Raw genomic sequence first — 26,321 nt, 5'->3', positions numbered from 1 at the left:
TCTGTGAAAACATGGGTTCCTTGAAAAACCTTGTAGGGTGGGAAAGAGATCAAACCACCCTGAGATAATTTAGGGTGGATAAAAGCTAAGACCTCCCCTGAGGTAACTGTAACAGTGGAGGGCCAGATGGGGAGGAGAACACAGCGCGGGCTGCGGGGATTGGCGGAGTGCGGCCCGGCCCCGCCCCGCCCCGCGCCGGGTGAAAGGGTGTCCGGGAGGGCGGCAGCCATGGCGGCTGTGTTGGTGCTGCGTTATGGGGCACGGAGCGGCCGCCGGGCGCTGCGGGAGGTGAGAGTGCGAGCGGCTGTGGGTCCGTGGGTCGGCGCTGGGGGTGGTCGGTGTGTTGCACTGCCAAGGTGTCTCTTTCTGGAGGGGAAGGGAGGAGTGGGAGATTGCTGTGCCGCTGCGGCGCTGACAGGCGGCCCGCTGTGCTGCGGGCTCGGAGCCGGCCGGAGCATGGAGGGCGGTGCGAGGGGACCCGCTGAGCATTCGGGGTTGGAGACGGGGAGGCGTCTTAGTGGTTGGTTGTTGTATTATGCTGCTCCTCTTTCTTTTCCTGGAAACGCAAGAAGCTTATTGCAGAACTATACTAGTACGTCTGCTAAAGACTTTACACATCTAGGAACCTAAGGGTGTGGGATAAGTGTCTCTCCAGAAATATGACTCTTAAAACGTGTTGCATAAAGCTATCACGTGCCTTTAGGGATTGTGCAGCTTCACAGGGCTTGTGTGGCATGGATTTGGTAGTGACAGGGTTGTGAGCAGAGCCCAGTGTTGCTCCTTTGATGTCAGAGCACAGCTGGCTCCAGTTGCTCCAATTGGATCCACTGCTGCCAGAGCTGAGCTGTGAGCAATGCTGGGAGAACAGATTGAAGGAAAGGAAAACTGCTCCACAATTGCTGGGAGAGAGGAGTGAGAAATGTGAAATAACAGCCCTGTGGGCACCGAGACCAGCACAGAAGGAGGGCAGGAGCTATTCTAGGTGCAGTGCAGCAGCTCCCTGCAGCCCAGGAGAGAGGCTCATAGAGGAGCAAGTCGTCCTCCTGCAGCCCATGGGCACTACACAGAGCAGATCTCCATGTGCAGCCATGGAGGAGCCTGTGGGGTCTGAAGGAAGACACACAGACCATGGTTTGCACCTGCAAGCCAGATCTGCAGCCTATGGAGAGCAGCGTGTAGTGGGGCAGGAGGGCTGGAAACTTGCTGCTTTAGGCAGTTATTAATAGACTGTAAGTTACATTAATCTCCTGTGCACTGAGTCAGTTCTACCCACAATGGTTGTATCTGAGTGATTTCCCTGTCCTTATCTGAACCAGTGTGCTCTATTTCAATCACGTTTTCTTTATCTGCTCTGTTCGGGAGGGGGAGTGATAGGGAGGTATGGTGTAGCTGAGTGGCCTGTCGGTGTGAAACATCACATTGACATGGGTGGTTTGTGTGGCTGGGTAACTGAGGTGATTTTTAGCCCTTAATATCTGTATGAAAATCACCTTCAAGATTTCAGTCACTGGAGAGCATTTAATCAGATTTGCGTGGGAATTATTCATAGTTTCTTTTATAATTTGCTAACAGACAAATGATATCATTTAAGCCTTCACAATTTAAGACCTCTGAGCACTTAGAAAAGTATATAATATATTCATAGGACCAGTAGCTGCTTGTTTGTCCTTGGTGACTTGTGTCTGCAAACTTTATATTGGAGACTCTTGCATCACTGTTATGGTGCTGTAATGTCTTTCACAGCTCTGGCCTTGCTGGAGCTATTTAAGCTGTTGCTGTGAGAAACCGTTCCAGCTTTCTGCAGCTGTTGGGTTTTGAGCACAAGCCATTGCCTTTCAGCTTCTGTCTCCCTCCAACTTGTCCCAATGCTGCTGTTTGAACGTCTGAATGGATAAACAGGGCTGACATCTGGCAAAGAACAGACATTTCCCACTCCTTGTGAGTATCTTTTCAGCTGGACATATTCCCTATTCTGATTCACCATGTGACAATGCAAACTTTTGTATTGGCACAAGGGAGAAGGTACTTGGGTGTGAGAGTGATTTGGTGTTTAAAAATAGGCTTAGGTGTTGGGAATTCCCTTGTTTGTAGCTCATGTGCATGTTGGCAAACATGGAAATGTTTCCTCTCTCCCTCCTGGGACTGCCACAATTCTCAGGAATTTCTACAAGGAATTTCCTTGTAGGAATGAAATAATTGTGGCTCAGCTCTGGTGGTGGTGACAAGTCCCTTTGGGAGCAGCTGGAGGTGGCTCTTCTCACCAAGAAGAGTAGATTCAGTTGTGGTGGGAAGCTCAAAGTCAAACTTCTAAGTCCAGAGTTGAGCTCTTGTAAATAAGTAACAGTAGCCTGTATTCGTGGACTTTAAAGAGCTGAAACATTTATCAAATGGAGGTAACAAACTATGACAGTATTGAACAGTGCTTGTTTCACAGGACATGAAAGGGTCACTAGGTCAAGCTGAGCCAGTTATCAGAGTTAATACAAAATATTCTGTAAGCCTTCATTTTTTCTTTTATTTGCCTTGTAATGTCACTTATAAAATAGACACACATGCTCACTTGCTGTCTTTAGATTGTAGTAGTCACTAATTTAAGAACCGTACAAGTAGCATCATATAAAATATGCTGTAGTGTGTTTTCATCCTGACTTTCTCTGTGAGTTGACTATAGGGATCTGGAAGAAAATAACTTTTGTGAACTGGATTAAGGTTTGAGTTCTGAGATGTGTGGATTTTATTTTTTCCCCTAGTGCCTTGGTTAACACGGAATTGGGTAGTTTCCATTCCTCATTTGATAGAGAGAAGTGGGTACACCTAAGCTAGTATTGAATAAGCTAAATAACCAGGAATTGTGCATTAGAGATCAGTGATGACTGTGGAAACCTGCTTGAGGAGGAGCTCTATCTCTGTGGTGCCAGGGGAAGGTATAGTTAAGTATAAAGGTAGGTTTGGGTATAGCTTGTGATCTCCAGTTGCTCCTACATGGTGGTAGATGCAATAAGTTTCTCTAAAGGTGTACCTACTGTTTGCTCATAAGCCTCTTGCAAACTGAAGTGACAGATGTCAGCAGTGAAGCTGTGCCTGACATTTCTTGTAACGCTTGAGTGCTTACTAGAATGTGGGAAACAGATCTAAGCTCCCTTCATCTGGAAGGGATTAAAATCCTCCTGTTTCTCACTGGTGAGTGTTTCAACCAGACCATGTGATGTATGTGGAGTTTTGGGGGAAGGTTCTGTCTGGATCCTTTCTTCTATACTCATCTGAGGTGCAGTTGAGGTTCCTATTCAAACAGATAATTACTTAAAACTACAAAAGGAGACACCTAGGTCAATGGGTAACAAAACCTAGAAATCCAATGAAAGGAATATGGAGATACAGTACTTGGGAACTTGTATAACAGTTTACTGATGTGGTCTAAATGTCATGCTACAAGAGTGGTTAAACAATTGAGGTAACATGAGATATGTATGACTAACTTCAGACTATTTGTGGTGCCACATGCACCTGTGTCAGTAGAGCTTTAGATTAGGCAGAGACTCACCTGCTTAACTGCATGTGTGCTCTGGAATTGTGGAGAATATACTCTGGAAACTATCCTTGCTCTTCCCTCTAATGGGAGTTAGGTAACAGTAGTTTCTGAAGGTGCAGCTGGCTTAATGGCCAACCGATAGCTGGCAGAATTCTGATCCTAAAGCTATTTTCCCTTTTTATTGCCTGAGGCAGCTTGTACTGTCACATTCTCAGGTGAAGAAGTGCAGAACTGTAGGTGTCACAGAATTGTAGGGGTTGGAAGGGACCTCTAGAGATCATCGAGTCCAACCCCCCTGCCAAAGCAGGCTCCCTATACCATGTCACACAGGTAGGCGTCCAGTTGGGTCTTGAATATCTCCAGAGAAGGAGACTCCACCACCTCCCTGGGCAGCCTGTTCCAGTGCTCCGTCATCCGCACTGTAAAGAAGTTCTTCTGCACATTTGTGTGGAACTTCCTATGCTGTAGTTTCATCCCATTACCCCTAGTGCTGTCCCCACACACTACTGAAAAGAGACCAGCCTCACCACTATGGCTCCCACACCTCAGGTATTTATAAACCTGGATCAAGTCCCCTCTCAGCCTTCTTTTCTCAAGGCTAAACAGACCCAGTTCGCTTAGTCTCTCCTCATAGGGGAGATGCTCCAGGCCCTTCACCATCTTAGTGGCCCTCCGATGGACTCTTTCCAAGAGATCCCTGTCTTTTTTGTACTGGGGAGCCCAGAACTGGACACAGTAGCTGGGTAGTTTGTGGTATATTGTAAGCGATCTGCTGGATAACGGGATCACCTTGGTGGGGTGGAATGATGCTGTTGCAAGGTGGAAGTGGGTATAGCTGTGGAAAAATAAGGAAATGTGAGCCTAGAGAGAATGTTTTTCTTCCTTAGGCCACTGTCATCATGGGGTTGTGGTGGGGAAGACTGGGAACCAAACTTACATCTGAAGTCTCTTCTGCTTTTGATAGCTGTTCTGGCCTAGTCCATTGCCTTCTGTGTATCTAACTCCCTAGCAATGAGGGCATCTCCCCACCCCCAGTGTGTACAGAGGCAGATCCTTGCCAGCTTCCATTCACGATGTGGGGGAGAGGAGGGAGGGGCAGGGAATGATATGGAAGATTTTCCTCAAGATGTCAGTATATGAACTGTTTCTGTCTTGCTGGAATATAGTAGCAGGAGAAAAAAACCATGTAACTCCCTCTCTCTTCTGTAGTGTGAAACGCTTTGTTCAAGACGGTGCCTTAAAACATCACATAAGCTGTATTCTGCTGTGTATGATCCAAATGAAAAGGTAAGTAGTACAGTGCATGTTTTCCCTCTTTGATGTTTTACTGTAATGCTGGCATTTGACTTATAAAGCTTTCCTTTCCCTTGTGCTGCTTTAAACAATGGCAGTTCTTCCAGTATAACCCCTTTACTGTCATTGAATTGCAGTTATTGAATTACTGAATGTTAATGTTTTTCATGTAGTATATTTGCTGAGATTGGGTACTGTCTCAAGCGCGTAACTTAAAAGGTTGGAGAAGCAGTTAAGAGCTTGGGGAAGTTGTATACTTAACTGCAATGTGTTTTAACTTTGACACAGCTATTCTTAATGTTGCATAGGGGATATAGGGAGAAAAACACTGTGTGCATATGTGTAAATATGTTCATGTGGATATGGAAAATGCAGTACTAGCAGCATGTTTGCTAGATGGTCAGATGCACTTTGTCCAAGCTGAACTTGTTGCTCATGTATGAGAATGAAAACTGCAGAGCTTGGGTAAAGATGGATGTGTGAGGTTTGCAGGGTGTGTTAAATCCACATCTTGGATGAGGCTGCTGCTTTGAGTTCTCTGTCAGACTGACTTGACAGACTTGTGCAGTAGCGATCTCAGCTTACAGTTGCTGGCCAAGGAAAACTTCTCCCGTGGGCGGCTGTCTTGGCATAGCTGCTGAAGTAACACACTTGGAAAAACAGCGTGGCTGGAGGTGTGCTCTTACTGAAGGGTATGAATGCCAGCTTTTTCACCATGGACTTGCCTGTATCTACCAGCATAGGTGAGATTAATTAGGAGTGAAGCAGTATTAGAAAGCAGAGAGAGAAATATCAGTATGTAACTAGAACTGTGGCTAACAGAAAAAATTCTCAAGGGAATTCTACTTAAGTAATTAACTAAATGTTTCCTGTTTTCTCAAAGTCTATTTAATCGAGGTTCTGTGCCTTCTCTATAGGCATAATTATATTGTGAGAAGGTATTCGGGTCTTTGATTTCTCTGAACTAGAAGTTCCATCACTTCAAACAGTGGCTTCCACAAATAGCTCAAGGTCTTTTCTGCTTTCTCCCTTCAGTGCTTCTGTCTTTGTAACAATTGGAAGTATCAGACTTTTGCATGCTAATCAGTGGGAAATACATTAAAAAAAGAAATGCTGCATGCCATTTAAAGGCAGCTTGTGAATAAAACTTTTTTAATTGCTGGACTTGGATCTTGTTTTTAACAGCAGAAATAAGAGTGCAGTTTCTTCCTGTTATTATCCATATTGCAGAATTGGAAAATTAAATGATGGATATTCATAACATCCTAATACTGAAGGTCTTGTTTTGCTATACGAGCATGCTTGGTTAATAAAATAACTGTTACATCAAAAAGGTTTCCAAGCTGGACCAGGCTCTTAGCAACCCAATCTAGCTGTGGATGTCCCTGTTCATTGCAGGGGGGTTGGACTAAATGACCTTTAAAGGTCTCTTCCAATTCTATGAAAAAACTCAATTGAAGTATTTGAATTGTTATACTCCTTACTGCTAAGTAGAGTGTTTAGCAGAGGTGTGTGTTCTTTGACAGATCTGAGTACCATACAAGCTTGCTGCAGCTCTTGTATGCTGTTGTATTTCTTGTATAGCTCTTGTGTTTCTGTATGCTGTTATGATGTAATATTCTTGAACAGATTATGTGATGCTAGCTCGGCCCTGACTTTGAAGAATGATGATTGTAGGGATAACAAACAGTTTCACTGTTGCACTGATAATGCTCCCTTTTTCCCTACCTGGTATGGGGAACAGCTGGTTTATGTAGGGGAGGGGAAATGGCTATTGAATGTCTTGGAGTATAGTTAGATAAACCTTATCTGGAGCAACTGGGCTGCCCAAGAAGGGGAGGAGCCTGCTGGCTCCATGTCCTGTTTGTGATTTGGAACACAGGAGGCAGAGTAGGGCTGTTTGATTTGTGTGCTGAACTGATGCATCCTGAACCTGCATCGCTGCCACATCTGATGTAGGAAAAGAAATGGGGTGAGTGTGCAGGGCTTGATTGTCCCTTCTGGTGATGGTCTGTGTTTGATGGTGAACTTCCTTGGTTGGAAATGAACCTGTATAACAGCAAGGCCAGTAGCAGCAATAGTGCTTACAGCCAGGTCTGAGGTTTTTACATGGTGTAGGGAGCCTGCTTTGGCAGGGGGGTTGGACTCGATGATCTCTAGAGGTCCCTTCCAACCCCTACAATTCTATGATTCTGTGAGTGCCTTTTGAATTTCTTAATGGAAAATTTTTGTTTAGGATATAAGGCTGATTGTCTTCTGACAGCTTGTTATCCCCTTCTTCAGTGCTTTTATCATACCTCTAAGATGTATTTACAGCATTGAGTGCAATGGAGCGTGAAAAGTGACAGCAAATTTCACATGCCTGCTAAAGTGTGACTTGCTGTTTTGTTGCACTTTGGTTGCTACTTAATACTGAGTGTGTAACAATGTCATGTTGGCAGTACAGGAGTTTGCCAGGCTCCTCATATGGCTAAGCTATAATGGGAATCAAGGACTACCATCTCAGCAAGAGCTGGGAGAGACCATGTGGAGGTTCTTATGTGTTTAGTTGAGTTCTGGGAGGGGGGGGAAGCAGATACCTGTGAAGCTTGTCCCCATTGAATATCTTGTGTGTATTCAGTATATGCAAGTTGGACACTTCTGGAAATTAAGACTGTTGTTTGGTAATGCTTGTGAATGTCTTCCCTGAACTTGATTGTTTCCTATAGCTTTTGTAGTGTTCTAATTTCTGCACTGTGCTTGGTAAGGAAAACCAGGGAATGGTGATGTGAATAGTCAACGCGTTTCTATCTGTTCTGAATCTGTGTGTGTACTAGTATATATCTAGAATAGCATAGAGATTGTGCTATATTATTATTGATAAATCAGCAGGACCCTTTTGAACTAGGTGAACTCAGAGTTGCAGGCTTCTGGGTAAACCATTGTTTTACTGGAGTGGAGAAGAAAGGGACGTATGTTTCTGAAGAGAGGAAAGCTTGCAATGTGTTCATCTCTCAAGGTCCTTGTTCTTTTCTCTCCAGACTTTTGAAAAGCTCCTTATTGCCAACAGAGGAGAGATTGCTTGCAGAGTAAGTATGTAATCTTGAGCTTTTCTTTTTGTAGTTTATTCTTAAGCTATTTATGTTTTGAATATTGATTGCTTTCTTTTTTTGTGTGTGGTAGGTCATCAAAACATGCAAGAAGATGGGGATTAAAACTGTTGCCATCCACAGTGATGTTGATGCCAATGCTGTAAGTACTGCTTGAATGCAAATGATAGACAGGGTTCAAGATGATTTGAAACTGTTAAGCAACAAGCCTGCATATAATGGGAGACATGTTTAAGGTTTTGAAGTGTCTTTGCATATACCCTTTTCCTCCATGTGCTTAAAAGGAGGGGATGGACTGGGCAAGTATTTAGCATTATGTGGTGTGAACTCTGGTGTTTTGCTCATTATAGATATTATCTTGCTCTTTGTTCTCTCCCTGAATTAAGGCATATAATAACACCTGATAGGTAGTTGCTCTGTGCAGCAAGAGTGGCAGTTAAACCAAAGTTTTGTTTTGTTAATGAACACCAGGGGTAATTAAAAATGATGAGAGCTTGGTATGAATGGCTCTTCTACTTGTTACTTTCAACTTATGCTTTCTGCTTGACGGAGGAATGCTCTCTCCTACCAGATAGCTGACTAAGCATGCCAGAGCTGTTGCATTTGACACAGATATTAAGGTGTATTCATCAGTGTATCAGGGGAGTAGTTGAAACGACTTGGTTATGCCAGTAATGCCAAGAGGGGGAAGGTACTTGTCTAGATGTTTATCCCTTTTTAGCTCTTGTAATCTTCTACATAGTTTATTTTAAAATATTTTTAATTCAGTTACACTTAATGCAGTTATATTCATACTCCCGTAGTCTTGTCTACAGAGGACGTTTTGTTACTCTTTGCCTGCAGGAACTGCAACAGGAGAAAGGACTAGAGGTTTTGAATTGTTTATTGGAATTGGGAGCTGAAAACCAATGCTACAACTTAATGGGAGAGGTCCCTAGGCAGGATGAAAGGAAAAAAAATGTGAATTTTATGCATGGCAGGACTTGAGTTCCTCAGCACTTGAAAATCTGAAGCATGAGTCATGGAATTTATTAAAGTTTAGCAAGGAGAAATTTTGTTTTAGGAGTTGAGTGAGAGATGAGAACTGTTGGGGATTTTGGACTTTGACACAGCTGCTGTCTAAGTCCTTTTGTTTGGTTCAAATAAATAGGCTGGGTACAAGAAATAAATGGTACAACAGTGGGTTGAAACTAGATTGTTCTTGGATAAGTCAAATGTTCCAGTACTGAATCTCTGTGCTAAGTAATTTTTTATGTGCATGAGAATAATAATACTTGGTCTGGATTTTAACCGGTAGCCAATCTAGGAGCATATGGTAGCTTGTAGATTGAGAAGTGATTTCTTAATAGATGGGCGTAGGGGATTATAAATCCTTATTCTTCTGGAAGTTGAGAATTAAGTGTAAATAAATACAAACTACTTGTAAAATCTATGATCCTTCTGGTAAGACAGAACCAGGCTAATGGGTCCTTTTATTCTATCTTATACACATGGTATCTGCTGTTTGGATAAATGGGTCTGCTGTTTAGCAGTGTTGCATAGCCTTGTTCGTTGGCGTGAATACTGAAAATAGACTAAAAACTTCTTTAAAAAAAGACAGCATGTTCTTTTGCCAGTTGGCAACAGGCTTGAAAAATAAATTGGTCTTTCCAGTGCATCTGGATGGCTTTATTTTTATTGTGTGGGCACTGCTATGAACTGGAGAATATGGAAAATTTGAAAGTAATATGTGAAGACTGAGATTGAAGATTATAATGATGGAATAAGAATGACAGGAAAAAGTACAGCTTGTGACCTTACGGAAGGGAGTACCAGTGATGTGTTACAAAGAGAACTGAAAATATAATAGCTATTCTGCTTCAATCTACTGTGCTATCTTAGCTTTAAAATATATATAGAGTGTTTAATTCATAATAGTTCATAAGAGAAAGTAAATTCAAGCTGGTGTCTCAAAAATTCAGTAAGGTATTCAGAACAGTTCATAAAGTTAGCGTGTGAAATGAAATGCTGCTGCTTTGAGTTTATGGACAAAGATAATGCTATTGGTTCTATGAGGGTGAAGTATTGCCTGCTTAGCTGCTTTGGATCCTTACTTAGGCCAGCAAATCAAGCTGTGCAACTTAGGGATTAGCTGGGTGCATTGAAGAAGCTTTCAGTATTTAAAGAAAGTGAGAGGGGTTGTTTAAAATGCTGCTCTGACTGATTACAACATGGTAGTGTATACTGTTTACATAAGTGTTTTTTTGGTCTAATTGTATGAGAACTGCTCCAAAACGAATGCCTCCTATTTTATTATGTTGACCCACAATGTCAGAGGTGGATGTTGGTTGGATAACAGTAGAGACTGAGCCTTCCTATCAGTATTCCATTATGTTTTGTTGCTGTGTGACTGATGGCAGCAGAGGGACAGTCTGACAGGGAAAGCAAAGGGGTGCCATTGAATTCCTCCATGTGGAAAAAGTGGCACCGTCTGACATTCATTGATGCTTACTGAATGGTTATAGAGGCCAACCAGTGGATGTGAGCACAGTGAGGTGGTGGGTGGTGTGTTTCAGTAGTGATGATAACAGCAATGGGTCACCTCTGCTGGTGTAGATCTTTATGAGCATGGTATGCAGGCTGTTTTTCATCACTAGCAAAAATGCATGTTTAATATTGAAAAATATTTTTTGTAGCTGAGAATTTATGCTATCAAATAGTGTTACTGTGCTCTTTGTATCTGTTGTAGTTTCCATGGAAATAAATGGGAGATGTTCCTTTGGAATAACCTATGTATAACGTCTACCATATCTCTTCTAATCACTTCTTTGGATGCGTAACTGTGGAAATAGCTTAATGTAATCCACCTTAATGACTAGGATATCTCCAGTCATTCATTATTGTTGTGAATGGCCATTGCAGTGATGTGTGTGACGGCTAGTTGGGATAGATGAGTCCAGAGGCCAAGTTGTTTGACTTTGTTACTTATCATAAAGTAGTGACAAACTTGGCTTGACTTACATTATTTTTGTTCAGATTGCATCAACAGCTACTTGGTGATACCAGTAGTGGCAAGATGTCAAACACTAAAATCAGATTTGGCAGCTAGTACAATCTGCCAAATGGATTTATGAGTAAAAAGTGTTTGCTTAGCGGTGGGATTCTGTAAAAGAGTTGTGAATCTCCTTTTGATTTCTGTTTTTGGCTTGACAGAATTAAGTCAGACTTCTCTCAATCTTCTAAGACTTGTGTTGCAAAGGCAAGGAGTGTCATAGACAGTTGCTTTGACAGCGATAATCATTGGAACAAAGGCAGAAGTAAATGTAAAGGTTCAACTACTGGCCTATCCTAAAGCTGTTTGTCTTTACTAAGGTTGGTGGGACCTGATTTCAAGTGATGAGTGTGCAGGGACTATTTACAAAAACATTTTTAATGAAGTGTTTAAAAACGTAATGATTTGAAGTAGGTAAGCTTCCTGTTTAGAAAGTGGAGCAACCTCTGAGATGCAGGTAAAGCCCCTTATTACCTTACCTGTGTAGTTACTTAGTAAAATGTGGGTAGTCTGATATTCTTGGTACCAATTCTCCTGTACAAGTAACTTTAAAAGGAAGGCGAGCTACTCAGTCTTATATATTTTGGGTTTCCCTTCTGTTATTCTGGTTGAAAACAACTGAAATTGAAGTAGGGCAGCTTTACAACAATACAAAAACAAGAAAAACCCACAAAACTTCTAGCAATTCAGGCTCTTCAGTAACAGCTGCTAGCTTATTCCCTATCCACTGTCATATGCTTGAATGATTCTAGCAGGTACTTTCATTGATGTTTGTGTAGAAATGATATACTTAGCTGTAAAAGCGTTGTTGTGTTTTTCTTTCTTTCTGAGTAATTTGCTAGTGAGCTTTCACTCTGAAAGACTTTGGAATTCTTCCATTTAATATGCACTTAAAAATGTCTTAATATCAGAGTCAAATGTCTATCTTTGTAGAGTTCATTGTTAAATGGAGGTGGTGGGTATAGTTGAAATGTATACGTGCTTTGAGTGAAACTACTTTTGTTACTCTCCTGATTTGGTTCCTGTAGCTCAGAGGCAAAAATTTAGTGCGCTGTTAGAGCAATATTCATTTTGATATCCCAAATTAATGGCAGGTGACTAGGCTAGGAAAGTACATGAGAATTCTGACTGCAAGAAGTTAAAACTGCAGCAACGTATGAGCAGAAAGCAGCAAAAAGGACTGTTCTAAATTGAGAATATGGCAAAAATTGAACAGCCTGCTGAGAGTCAGTTAATGCTTATTTGAGGGAGGGAAATAAAGAATAAAATACTGTCTGGTCCACTTAAGGAAAAAAAAAAAGCCAATGATTTGGAGGATTTCTATAGGTTAAAAACAAGAATTGTTATGGTGATAGGACAGCAACATTAAAGCTTAAAAGGGTATAAATGACTTCAGGGGTTTGTGAGTTATTGTGCAATAATGTGAAGTTGTAGGTAGCTGGAAATGATGTTTAATGGGATTGGATTACATTTACACTGCCTAAGGGATGTGAATGGGCAGAAAGGTGATTTTTAGTATTATTTATGCTGTTGAAAAGAAGTTGCTGCTTTAACAACTGTCCTGAAGTAAAATCAGTGTGGTGTAGGGGAGAGCAGACTGACAGGATGGCTACTGAGACACTCTTAGAGAACAGAGTTGCCCATGAGGTGCTGAGTATGTTCAGGAAAGTAGGTTGGAGTTTGTGCTTTTTAGAGTCTTGATGATCTCTGTTAATTCTGTTTATTTTACGATGTTTTGGGGAAGAGCAGGAAAGAATCTGGCATAAACTGTGCAGAATGCTGCTTTTTCTTCAGAGCTCAAATAGCGAAGCGCTAATTCTTTATACTTGCATGGGCAAGGACCAATAGAACCTGGACATTTGAATTTAATGCAAACATCTGGGATTATTTTTGGGGTGAGAAAACAAGCAAAGAATTTTCAGTGGAGAAAAAAAATAGTAATCGTATGTACTTTTTTCCCCCTGAACTGGTTGGAATAGAGAGTTAAGATGAAAGAGCCTCCTCAACCATAAATGTAACACTGATGGTGCAAACATTGTCGAGGAAAGCTAGAGAACTATTGTAGTGCCTAATGTAATCAGCTAAAAGTATGATAAATGAAGAACAGGCTTTCACTAATTGGATCTGAACAAAAGAAGGTATAGCATAAAGCAGTGAATGAGATATAATTTTATTTGGCATTTTTTAACACAGCAGGGATTCTATAGCCATATGAAGCAATGAACTATAAATGACTGAAAAAATCCCATGGGAAAGTAATGTAAACTCCTTAAACTTCACGGAGTACTGGACAGCCGGTTTTGCCCCTTTAATGCAATTTTTCTATCCTACTAGGCTTCAGGTGTTAGAGATGTTTGTGCTTATGGTCTTTTAATACGTTAAGTGTTTTTAACTTTTGAGAAATACCTTATTCTGCTGCATTGTATAAAGGCAAAAATGACGCACATGCTGTTGTTGATGTAAACTTAGTTGCGCAGTATTCATCTGTTCTTGTGAAATCTTGGTCTTTGAAGGAAAATGGGGGGGAAATAATCCAAGGACATATAAACTAAAGACTTATAATGTGAACTTTATCTTCTTCTAAGCTTGAAGTCTGCAGCAGTATTTCAGAAGGAAGTAGAGAGGAAGCTTCTTTAGGGGAAATATGAAGCTGATTAAGTTTGTAAGCTGCTGTAGCGAGTCTGTATTGAGCAGAATGAATTTGGGTGAACAAGCTGAGCTTTTCATTTATACAATAAAAACATAACTTTGAAGATTTTTTTTTCCCTCCAGCTTAATAGAATGTTGTAAGTTCTTGTTCTCGAGAAACGTAGTTGGCAAAAATGAATATTATAGAGGGATGCAGATTGTATTAATCTAAAAAAAACCTCACGACTTACCTCATTATTATATTGGGAAATAAGTTTATCTAAAACTGAGAAGTTTTCTTTGCCTGTAGCTATCTGGCATACTGAGGTTTCACAATTTAGATGAACATTCACTTTTGTTGTTGTTGTTGCTTACTTCTGTAAATATGCAAAACTTTATCATCTGCTACAAAAATGGTGATTCAAGCATTTTAGAATCATGGAATCACAGGATGACTTGGGTTGGAGGGGACCTTAAAGATCATTTAGTTCCAACCCCTACTGTGGGGGGTGTTGACAGCTCATTGCCTCCCAATAGCACTTTGTTTGCGCTCAGATAACCTGAGGAGAGATCTAGTTCAAGTACCTATATGAAGAGAAAATGCAAATATTTTGTTTAAGAACTTTTTCCAGACTGATGTCTGAAGTGTATGGAGAGGACTCTTTGCTTCCATGTACTGTATCTGGAGCAATTAGTTCTTAGTAAGTGGTGCAGCAAAGGAGTGTGCCAAGGCATGCAAAGGGAGATCTAGGGTCAGGTTTATGGTTCTGCTCATCCTTCAATACTTGTCTTATGTTACAGCTAAACCACACATAATAAAGTTAATTGTCTTCGGCTTCAAATGTAAGACAGCACGTTGCTTGTTTCTCCACAAGAGACAGTGGAAATGTCAATTCTTCTGTCCCCTTGCCTTACAGAGTTAACTAACCAACACTTGTGTAAGGCATGGGATGTTAGTGGTGATCTTCCTGTGAACGTTCTGATATCACTGTGGAAGGAGCATACTGTTATTCAAAACTGTGTTAAGAGGGTTATTTAATTACCATGCTAATTTATTTGAAGATCCAATATACAGATTAAGATTAATTTCTTGGAGGAAATGGTTGGCTTTAGAATGGCATGATGCAGGAGTTTGATTACAAGCTAGCTGTGATTTGAATGCCCAAGTGTTTACTGCTGTGGAGCTTGTATCTGTGGTTCTGTGGGTACTGATATCTGCCTAGGGTGAAGTGATTGATGCTGTATACATGTCATTGTTGTCTGCATCTTAGCTATTATGGATTAGGTCCAGTTTGGTACTGTTGACTTGGTGCCCATTAGTGGTGGTGTGATGTATTTGCTGAACTGTGTATTTTGAGTTTTGCCTGGAAGATAATCTCATAGCTGTCCTCACGCTTGTACTTAAAAGCTGATGTACACTTGTCTGAAGCTGCTGTAGTTGCTAGCTTGCATGGTTTTGCCTTTCCGGGTGTTTTTCTGACCTTGTGTTGCTTCAGTGCTTTGAATGTTCCAGACACCTTATTTGTCAAGTTAATGTTTACTTCTGATTTAATATGCTAAAATATTTCAGTAGAACGTCTGATAGATTCTGGAGCCTTTTGTCGGAAGGAAGATGAGTTTGGAGTAGGTCAGCCATCAGTTAAACTGACTTTTGCTGCTGTGCTGGCTGCAGGACTCTGACCTGTTTGGAGACATGTACCTCAGCATTAGAGTCCTGGCAAACAGGCTGAGTAGGGCTGAAGCCACTTGATCCTTCAGCTCTGAAAATGTATGGCTTTTTTTTTTTTGCTGGGGATTGAAGGAATGGCAAGCAGCTCCTTTTATAACCAGCATGGCTTGATGACACTGCTTGAAACTGGCAGCTCTGTATTAATGTCTTCTGCTGCCATAATGCTGGTTCAGACCTACTGCCTATTGCAGTGAATTGCTGTCCAAAAGTCTACTGGTGTGTACCTGTTCCTGTGCATTTTGTTTGTGCTGATCCTTGGTTCTTAGCAGAGATGGTGGTGGCAAATGCAGTATTTTTTAATATTCTTTATTTTTATTTTTTTAATGAAGATAAACAATGTCAGCATGACCAAAATAGCTACACTGCGTTCCTCTCTGATAGAAACTAGTGGAGAGGTGTGTGATAATCTGCTGCCTCACCTCCTTGGAGCTCCCTCCCCCATCACCTTGAGGTTCTTTGAGTGTCCTGTCTTCCTTCACCTCAGTCTTCAGCAGCAACTTTTCACTGAGCTGATTCACTTCAGCTGCTTCTGTGGTTTATATTGTCCTAACTGCAATTTGCTATCAGCTGAGGTTGTGTGCATTCAAGTATGATCTCTTTCCAAGTGCAGTACATGAGCAGCGCTGTTTAGTAATCTTATTTCTTATCTGTGTGGGTATAATAAGTAGTTAGCAGGCCTTAGGCTGAATTTCCCTTTACTGTCAGGGCTCATAGGCAGAGATAAACCCAAGGCAGTATTTGTGAATAGCTTTCAGAAGTGCTTGGGGAATAGCTGGTTTGAAATTACACTGTACACAAAGAATAATTCTTTTGCATTCTTACCTTTCCATCTCCTGTGTACCTGACGTTTCTGTTGGCACTAGTATATGTGCAGTCCTTCTGGTAAATGGATCCAGGCTGCTTATCTGTCCCAAAAGAGTGCAAAGAAAAGCAGATCAGTAAACTGGTATGACTCACTGCATGGCTTCGTGAGTGCTATGGTTAATACTATCTGAACATGTGGTTGGGACCAGCAGAAGGGAAACTACCTGTCTAGTCCCAGCAGCCTTTTGTGAGACATTACAAATTACTGATGTAAGGCACTGTGAGCCTATATCCTTGATACCTATTGTGGGACTGTGTGAAGAACCAGATTAGGAAGTAGAACAGTCTTTAAAGGTCCTTGTGTGAATGTATATATCGCTGTTTTAATTGGTACTGTGGTTTAGGTTATATGTGTTTTTATAAAGCATCTTTCTTTCGTTTGCTTGCAGTAAGACAACACTGTAACTTTAAGAGTTTAATATCTGGCTAAAACTGAATATTTTAGGTCAGTATAGTCATCCTTGAAGCTTGAGTTTGGATCTTCATTGGGAATCGATTGAGCAATGCTTCTAAATGATATTATCAGTAATAGGTGTTTGAAATTGCTTCCAGAAAGGAGGTTTGTATAACAGCTTGCAGTCTTTTTTGTTTTAAATCAAAGCCACAAATACATGCAAAAAGACAAAACCAGAATCACTTATTCATGTACCTTTTCCAGTTTGTCTCCATCTCGCTGTACTAACTTTGAGTTTAGAAGTATGGATTTGATGTGTAGAATTGTATTAGTTCTTCTGGCTTCTTTGTAGCTGGTGTTTAATATTGGCTCGTGTTGAATAGTGACATACAGACCCTGTAAGGTAGGATGTTGGTAGTTGTTAATGTGCAACTTTTTGTAGTGTGGGTTCTTGGCTCTCTTGTAACACAGTTTGGGACAGCATGTCATCTCCCTTGTTGCTTTCTGTAGTAATGGAACATCAATTACTGAGAAGCATGTCTTTAAGACTGACCTGTGATAACTTTGTTCTCACCCATCTTTTTTCACGTGTAGCTTCGACTTGTGATAACTTTGTTCTCACCCATCTTTTTTCACGTGTAGCTTCCTTAAAGCACTGATTGAGAAGCAACTACAGATTGAGTGTGGTGCTGCTGGTACCTGTTGGGGGCAGTGGATGATAATGCTCTGAAAGGAGGGAATGGGAAGGGAGGAGGATGCAGTTCTTCACATCCTTTCTTCCACATGAATCATCTGAGATGCCTGACTGAAGTTGATATGTAATCTTATGATATTTGAGATCTTTCTTTTTCTTCCCAGTAACATAAAAGTCCTGGTCTACAGGTAGTGCTTATCCTAGGAAACCTGTTATGAAATCAGTTATTTTGTGTCCCTTTCCCATTGTATTTTCTTTGTAATACTAGATTATAATCAGGGGGCCACAGCTCTTTAAGTGCACGCAGCGGTTGTTGCAGTGAACACACATGGAGGTCGGGTCCCACAATAACACAACTGTTTGAGAATGGCTCCCTGCAGGAGAGGAATGTAAATGGAAGCTGAAGCAACTATGTTGAATTGCATGCAGATAAGATCCCACTGAGCATTGTGGGGTACTGGCATGAGGCCAATGAATGCAGTTAGTTTGTGGTGTTGCATTAAATGCAGGTGTGACTAGGTGGTCTTCCAGACCATGTTGGTTGGCACTTCTTTTGACAGCCTTTTCATAGTATGTAACAGCTGCTTGCTTAAGGATCAGGTGACTTGCCAAACTATGGATATTGTGATGTCTTCCCTACTTAGCTTGGCAAGCATTGTTGACTCCTGAGAATTAAAAGAAAGGTAAAGGGAAGTGGCCTCAAACAGTGTATTACTTTTCCAGTAATTCCAGTGTATTACTTTCTGGTATTTGGTCTACTAATTTCTAGTGTTTTGTGATGCTCTATAGTAGAGGTTCTGAAGGATGCTCTTAAATGACATTTATTGATATCTGTTCATATATAATATGGCCAATGAATGAAAATCTGTATGCCTCAGTACTGACTTAAATAAAATGTTCAATTACTTAGCTGCAGAGATATCTGAGACTATCATTTCTTCTAGAAGTTAACTTCCTCCACTGATTTAGAGTGCTGGTGTAACTTAAATAGGTAGCTCGAATAAAGCTTTCCTTCATAGACTTTTGTGAATAGAACCTTCATTCTCATAGAGAAATTTTGTTTTGTCTTAATATGGACATGTAAATGTTAGTTGTTAATTCTGATCTTATTTCTCTGTGCTTTGCACACTGTGTCCCATAACATCCTTGTAAATAAGCTTAGGAAGTGTGTGTTGGATTGAGAACTGGCTGACTGACAGAGCTTGGAGGGTTGTGATTAGCAGGGCAGAGACCAGTTGGAGGCCTGTAGCTAATGGTGTTCCCCAGCAATTGGTGCTGGGTCCAGTCTTCATCAGTGACTTGGATGAAGGGATAGAATGCACATTCAGCAAGTTTGCTGATGACAGAAGCTGGGAGGAGAGGCTGACTCACCAGAAGGTGATGCTGCCATTTAGTGAGACCTGGACAGGCTGAAGAGCTGGGCACAGAGGAACCTGGTAAGATTCAACAAAGGCAAGTGTGGAGTTCTGCACCTGGGGAAGAATATCTGCACTCATCAGTACAGGTTAGGGGCTGACCTGCTGGAGAGAAGCTCAGCAGAGAAGAACTTAGGTGTCCTGGTGGGCAGCAGGTTGCCCATAAGCCATCAGTGTTCCCCTGTGGCCAAGAAGGCCACTGGCACTGGGGCACACTAAAAAGAGCGTGGTCAGCAGGTCTAGAGAGGTGATCCTCCCTCTCTACTCTGCCCTGGTGAGGCTGTGTCTGGAGTACTGTGTCTGGCTCTGTGCTCCCTAGTTCAGAGAAGATGGAACTTCTGGAGAGGTCCTGGTGAAGGGCCACAAAGGTGATGAGGAGCCTGGAGCATCTCCCTTATGAGGAAAGGCTGAGAGACCCAGAACCGTTCAGCCCGTAGAAGACAGAGAGGATCTTATCAATGTCTGTAATCAGACTGGAATCAATTCAGTGGGACCAGGCTCTTTCCGGTGGCACCCAGCAACATGACAAGGGGCAATGGACACAGACTGGAATGCAGGAGGTTCCGTCTGAACATGTAGAAGAACTTCTTTACTTTGAGTTGTGACAGAGCACTGGAACAGGCTGCCTGGAGAGGTTGTGGAGTCTTCTTCCTTGGAGACAGTCAAAACCCTCCTGGATGCTTTCCTATGTATAAGGGAAGTTGGACTAAAGGTGCCTTCCAACTTCTGTGGATTTTTTTTGGTTCTGAGTGTGTGGTGAAGAGTCTAGTTTAGTGAATACAGGAGGGTTTTCCTGAGCTGTAGCCAGACCCTGCTGGGAACCCTGCATCAAACTGAGGTAGTATGAATTTAGCAAGAAATCAGAGATGCTTGAAACTTGTGTAGTACAATTTCTTTCAAACAAAATTTCAAGTTGATGCTTGTCCATTTGCATGTATTACCAGTGCTGTGTTTCCAAAGGGTACTTCAGGAGCATTATCAGTTAGATATTATGGACTGGTTATGATATTCCCTGCAGAATCTGTCCTGTGACCTTATTGCTTCTGTATTAAACTCTGTCGTAAGTGTGAAGGAAAAGCAGCTTTGAGCAGATGAACATATGTTAATCATTAATTTGCGACTGCTGAAGATGAATATTTATAAGTACATGGAAGAAGTGTAGATGTGGTCATCCATGTCGTGGGCTGTAACAAATGCTTGGTGCTATTCCCTGAGGCTGGGAGTAGGAGCAGGGTAGTGGGGTCCTCACAAGAAGGAGGAATTCTGTGGTTGAGTTGCTGAATTGCAGAAAGGAGGGGAGCTGACTGCAGGGTTGTAGAGGACAAACACTGGCAGGTTCTTTTGCATGCAATCTGTGGAGCCAAAAGCTTCCTTAGAGGCTGTGCTGGGATAGGTGAAGAATAGACTAAGTATAGGAAACGCTGTGATTTCTGCAAGTAGGCCACATTGTGAACGTCTGCCACAAACCTGATAAAGATAAGGATGAAGAAAACTGAAGGAAGCCTTGGACTCTAGTATTAATGTGGGGTTTTTAGCTATCCTAATATTTGCTGGAAACAGTGAAATCCATTTAGGACTCTGTGGAAGTCTGCTTTTCCCAGGATAAGGAGACAGATAGCAGTACTACAACCCTGGAATTCAGGGGAGTTGACTTTGGCATGAACAATGATCTGTTTAACAAGATCCCATGGGAGTCTGCTTTTGAGGCTGAAGTGGCCTGAGAGAACTGATTGATACTCAAGAATAGCCTTTTCCAGACACAGGAGCTGACTGTTCTGATACAGAGAAGACAGAAGGTGTGGCAAAAGCCTGCCAGGGCTGGTAGGGGAACTCAGCTGAGTTCAAGTGCAGAAGGAAAGAGTACAGCAGATGAAGGTAGAGACAGAAGCAAGCCAGAGTAGGCTTAGTCTGTAGTCTTTGGCTATCTAAAGCATATTAAAGCAGTTTTTAGCATTTATAGCAGGCATGTCTTGTATGTAAAACCATTTACTGATGATGAGTTAATTAAGCAATGCATGGAAAGTGTGGTGGATGTAATGTGTCCTGATTTAAAATAAATAAACTAAAAAGAGTTTTGGAAACCAGACTCTAGCCAGGAGAACTAAAGAAATAGGAATGTCTGCAAGGGGAGTAAAGCTGCTAATTTCAAATGTTAAGCTTTGGTGATAGATGAAAGTACTGATGCTACAGATGTGGCTCAACTTGCCATTTTCATTAGAGACTGATAATGAATTTGATGTAACTGAAGTGGCTTTTGTGGTGCCATTAAAAGACATGATATTTGTCACCGTATCTGGTATAGATGCTCATGCAGTGGTGGTTGGTAAAAAAAAAAAAAAAAAGAGGGATGTATAAAATTAATAGCAGGTGATGGAGTTACCACTGACAACTCGTGTTTGATGAAATATCACTACATTGGGCGTCGAGGAAGATTTCAAAATGTCATGCAAATTGTCATTAAAGGTGTGAATTTCATTGAATTACCCAGGTTGGAAAAGACCTCAAAGATCATCAAGTCCAACCACAGCCTAACCATAGTACCCTAACTCTAAAAGCCCTCTGCTAAATCATATCCCTGAGCACCACATCCAGCCAGCTCTTAAGCACATTCAGGGATGGCGATTCAACCACCTCCCTGGGGAGCCTATTCCAGTACTTGACTACCCTTTCTGTAAAGAAGTGTTTCCTAATATCCAGCCTAAACTTGCCCTGGAACAACTTGAGGCCATTTCTCCTCATGGCAACTTGGTGAGGGAGTTTATCCTGGAGTAGAGCTAGCAGAAAATGTACAGGGTGTGGGATGGCTGCCTTCAGGGCTGCATCTTGCCACTCTTCCAAATTCTTTTGTTGTTTGTTCTTGTAGGTTTTTCTGCAACATAGCAAGGATGGTTACATTATCTGGTTAATGTTTGTGGCCTGTGGGGGTGAGAAGTTGATACTTGGAATATATGAGAAGCTAATCAGGATACAGTTTCCAGTGTGAAAGAAACCCAAACAAGCAAAATCCAGTAGCAACAACAAAACCAACCCAGCTCATCTTCCTTAGTACTGCTTGCTTGTGCATTTTTAGTGGCTGAAAACCTTGTTTGCAGAAGAGATGAGGCTGTTGTTGAGGAATGGCTTGTAGGCACTGTTGCTGGATAGGGCCAAATCACAGTGTACTGCTTCTTCCGTTTCATAAAGGAAAGGAGTGTAACATGGAAAACAGCTGCATTTGGGCAGTCCCAATGCCTGCCTTGCTGATCTGCTGCATTGACTTTTGAAGGAACTGCTGTTGCTTTTTTTCCTCCTATGCATGCAGCAAGGTACTTCTTTTCTTGCTTATAACTTTAGCCCGATTGAAGCTTGGAACTTTTTATGTGTGTGGTTGTGTTTTGTGTATTTATTTGTGTTCTTTGTGTACCTTGTTATATGTACAATGCCCCTTCTATGGTTCTAATAAAAGGCTGTAACTTTAAATATCACTTCCCTCTATGTATAAAGCATGAGTATAATGTGGTAAAATGAGTATACTGTGGGGGAGACTTATAGCTCTATGAATATTTCTTAAAGTCAATAACTTGAATTTTAATATTGAATCCCATTCTGTCTTACACTTACAGTAGAAGTGTATCTTGTATCTGCTGAAAGTTCTGAAGAATTTTTACAGTCAGCCTTGAATATGGGTTAAGCTGAGCTTCAAGTATTATTCTGTGTTCCCCCCCCAGTGTATTAGGAACTTAAGATTGACAGGGGAACTTGCAGGCTGTGAGCTCTGTGGTACTGATATTTGTCGACAGCAGTTTCTTATCTATTTTATCCTTCTTTTCTATGAGAGGAAATATCATAATTCTGCCACAGGTTAATTTCAGTAACTTCACAGCAAAAAGGTGTTTTTTTTTGTTTTTTTTAAATGGATGGTCTTTCTTAGTGGATTCAGCAAGTGTTTTCCCTCAGTTCTAGAACCTGTAAAAAGGATTTGTACAGAAGCAGGTAATTTTCTTTTGTAAGTTAGCCGACAAAAACAAGAATGTACGCTCTTTGTGTGAGTTCTATAAGTTGTTTTCTTTTTTAATTAGGCTAGTGAAACTGAATAAGTAGCATGGCAATGTTAAAACATTTTTACAAAATAAACATCATAGCTCTAACATGTGGAAATTTAAACAAAGTTTTTGATTTGAAGATAGGCCTTTTTAAGGAAGTCTTCATCTACTAGAATGTCTCTGATTTCCATCAGCTGAACTAAAGCATACAATCACTATTAGCTTTCTGCCCTCCAAAGGCTTCTGGGGGTAGAGCTGAGATATTAACTAGCATTCAAAATTCACTTTGGCAGGCAGGTGTGCCTATGTTTTCTTTGTGCCAGTATTTCCACAAAATCAAATTTCTTCTTTGAATTTTACAAATTCAAGCAGTTAAGTCAATGGTGACCTTGTCAAGGTGCAAATTATATGCTCTTTAAGAAATAACTGTACTAAGACTGGGATGAAGGAGGAAGTTTCTGTTCTTAACGTAAAGTAGAGACAAACACGCTTCCGTAGTAAGTTTATTAGTGAGCAACTTTTCTAGAACTTGCTGGTCTGATTTTCTTTCTTAAGAGTTCTGTTTCTGTAATATTAGTGTTGTCCCCATCTAGTGGCCTTTCTCTAAATCTAGGAATTAAAACACTGAGGTTGCATTCAGAGGAGGGGGGGGGAAAGCCATCTTGCTCATAAAATTATCTTACTTGACGTACTAGGCGTGATAGATTCTATGGTTCTTTGTTTTTTGTTGCCTGTAAGTGTGCTGTTTTAACTTTCTGGGCCTAGTTGTGCCAGAGAGGTGAGGAAACTTGAGTGGGTAGGCAGTTGCTGGTTGTGGCGCCAAGGTACCTGGGGTAGATGCCTGTACCATCAGTGCTTGGAAGAGCGCTCTATGGCTCTGACTTACGTTGCCTGTTGAATTGTCTTCAGTCAGAGAAATAAAATGGGATGTTAGAACACTTAATTTTGTAGTAATTAATTTATTTTTACTCAGAGGGCGGTGAGGTTGCCCAGAAAAGCTGTAGATGGCCCTGTCCCTAGAGGCGTTCAAGGCCAGGTTTAGAAGTAGGAAAGAAAGCTGCCTAATCTGAGAAAGCAGCTCTTACCAGATCTTTGTGTTATTACTTAATAGGTTGTCTTTTCTGATTGACTACTTAAGCAGGAAAGTTGCATCTACGAATATCTGCTTTCTGTTACAGAAAAAACAAACTTTATGGCCATGAGTTTCAAAGCTAGTGTTGCTTCTTTCAGAGCTCTAAAAGCGTTTGTATTGTTTCAGGAAAGAGTATCTTTAAATTGAAAATGAACTCTGAAACTTTATAGGTTTATTCTTTAAAAAAAAATTAAAAAAAGGAACTTACTGGTTTTCCTCTTGCCCACCAAATGACCTAATTTATTTTCTCTTGACTTCTCAAGATGAACAGTTCTGCTTTAAGCACGTCCTTTTCTGCCATCATATATACATGTATTCATATATTTTACTACATGACATTTACTGAGTTGAAGCAAAGAGCCAGCAAAATTCATGAAAATCCCAGAGCCGCATCTTACTCAGGTGGCCTGCTGTTTGAAATACGACTCCTGGTGTGTATTGTACTCTTAGCCCTAGGATTCAATAATGAGATTGAGTGGTATCTTGTGTGAGCACTTCTGGATGATTGACAGTGAGGTGATGTGAATCATCATTTATCAGGATATTATCATGCCTACCCTTGATAATTTCTCCCTGCTGTCTGGGGAGGTGGTGAAGACAGATAGGACTTTGTGATGTCAAAGTAATTAGTGTGTGTTGGTTTCCAGCTGAACAAACTGGAAGCTAATGATCAGGTAAATGAAGATAAAATGCATTAGTGTAAGAATGAAGGTGCAAGGACCTTGGGGAAGAGCTTATCAAAATTTCATGGGGGCTATTTGAATATTTGACAATTTATTTTGCAGTTGCAAGCAATATTTAAAACTACTGAAGGATACTTGGGCAACAGTCTATTTACGTGTCCTTTGCTGATATCTCTTCCAGTGAGAGGGTCAGCTCTAGTGTCAGACTGTCCTGATCTAAAGACCAGGATCTCCTTGTGACTTGTGTAAAATCTAGATAGTGAATTAATTTCTAGGTAATAATGGCAATCATACTAAGATTGGAAAGGCTGGGTTTTTGTGATATTCTCTTTCCTCCTATTTAAAGAGGGAGGATAATGATGATGAGGTTTTCATGTTGTTGATCCATGATTAACTCTTTCATACTCTGAAAGTATTTTGGAATTTCTTGTATGTAGTTTCATAATCTCATAAGTAATGTCAGGATGTGGACTTTGTAATGTAGCTGGTGATGCTGCAGCAGGTTCTTGATGCAAGGTTTGAAAATGCTGTGATCATTGCTGAAAAAAGAAAACAACCCTTATGTGTAGGTGTGTACAGCTGCAGTGATATTTTAATTGGTGCTTATGCACATGATGAGGAGAGTGTAATTCTTTCCTTATACTGAGCATGACTAGCAGCAAGTGTTCTGCAGGCCTCTGTATAGTTAGCTTTATCACGTTTTTACTTACTGCAAATTTTAATTAAATGATTGAGAAACTGTTTCACATGCTTTCTTTTCAGCAATTAAAATGCTAATTTACTTACCAATATTTATCAATACTCTTATAGTTGTTGATATGCCAGTCTCCCAGGTACTTCCAAGAATAACATACCTGTGGCATTGGGTAAAGCTTTGTAATGAAAACCTCTTTAACTGCTCTTTAGGTTGGCTTTATGTGTGCAGCTTTCTTGTCTTTATTTCAGTTTAAGTTCTTTTTCTGCCTCTTATTTGGTGAAAGTGAGTGGGCTAGAATCCCTGTCAGGAATTTGTCTGTATTAATATGGCTCATCAGAGACATTATACTTAATTGGAGAGCCTGCGGTATAGTTGCAGGAGACTGAAGGGAATTATTTAGCATTAGCATGGCTCGTCTGGGAGTTGTGCGCTAATCAAGGAGCTTGTGTGTTAACTGTAGGGATGATGGGAGTTATGACGATTATGACATATGAGCATGTCTGTGTGAGAACTGGACAGGCAATGAGTTAATCAAGAAATACATTAAATGGCTCCCATGCTGCTTCATTATAACTCTGCAGAGTGTCTGTCAGATTGCGTACTTTGATGGGGGAAAGAATAAAATCCAATGAATAAATGTCTGCGCTGCTAAAGTAAATACCATTTCTCAACTACAAAACAACACTTTTTCCTCATATTTTTGAAGCTGATGCTTTAGAATGTTGTGTTGAAAAGAAATAAGTGATTAGTTCGGCTGAAAAATGCATTGAAATGCCTCTCTGTTCTTTTTGTATTTTCTTAAGCATGTGCTGTCAGAATTATTTCTTCCTTAAGACGTTACAAACATCTGGTTAGATGTTGTAGAAACTTTTATGTAATTAAAAACAAATTTTACACTCGGATCTGTAAGTGTTAGCAATTAGCTTTAAAAACACATAAATGCTAATTGTTTTCTGCCATCAGGATGATTCAAGCCTTGAAAACAGAAAACAAAACAGAAACTGACCCTAAACTGTAATGCATGTTTGCATTCCGGGTAAACTCAGCACAGTTAGAGGCATCCATTTCATATCTGTCATGAAGTAATTGGTTAGGCTGGAAAGGAAATCCATTTTTATTGG

General features: G+C 40.8%; 1 protein-coding gene across 3 annotated transcripts in view; it reads left to right on the top strand.

Annotated features, from left to right (window-relative positions):
• The first annotated feature begins 209 nt into the window (after positions 1-209).
• PCCA (propionyl-CoA carboxylase subunit alpha) overlaps positions 210-26,321 on the top strand; it is a 251,751-nt gene continuing 225,639 nt past the window's right edge. For all 3 annotated transcript variants that reach the window (XR_014941909.1, XR_014941910.1, XM_015851501.2), the window contains exons 1-4: positions 210-288; positions 4,739-4,816; positions 7,843-7,890; positions 7,985-8,053. Coding sequence is in view for 1 of the 3 variants with exons in the window: in XM_015851501.2 (XP_015706987.1) it covers positions 229-288; positions 4,739-4,816; positions 7,843-7,890; positions 7,985-8,053 (255 nt within the window). In the remaining 2 variants the exon portion in view is untranslated. The remainder of the gene's footprint in view (positions 289-4,738; positions 4,817-7,842; positions 7,891-7,984; positions 8,054-26,321) is intronic.

The sequence above is a fragment of the Coturnix japonica genome, chromosome 1 (assembly GCF_054131305.1).
Source record: "Coturnix japonica strain WE chromosome 1, WE-NBRP24, whole genome shotgun sequence".
Taxonomy (NCBI): domain Eukaryota; kingdom Metazoa; phylum Chordata; class Aves; order Galliformes; family Phasianidae; genus Coturnix; species Coturnix japonica.
This window is presented reverse-complemented; position numbering and strand designations above follow the sequence as displayed.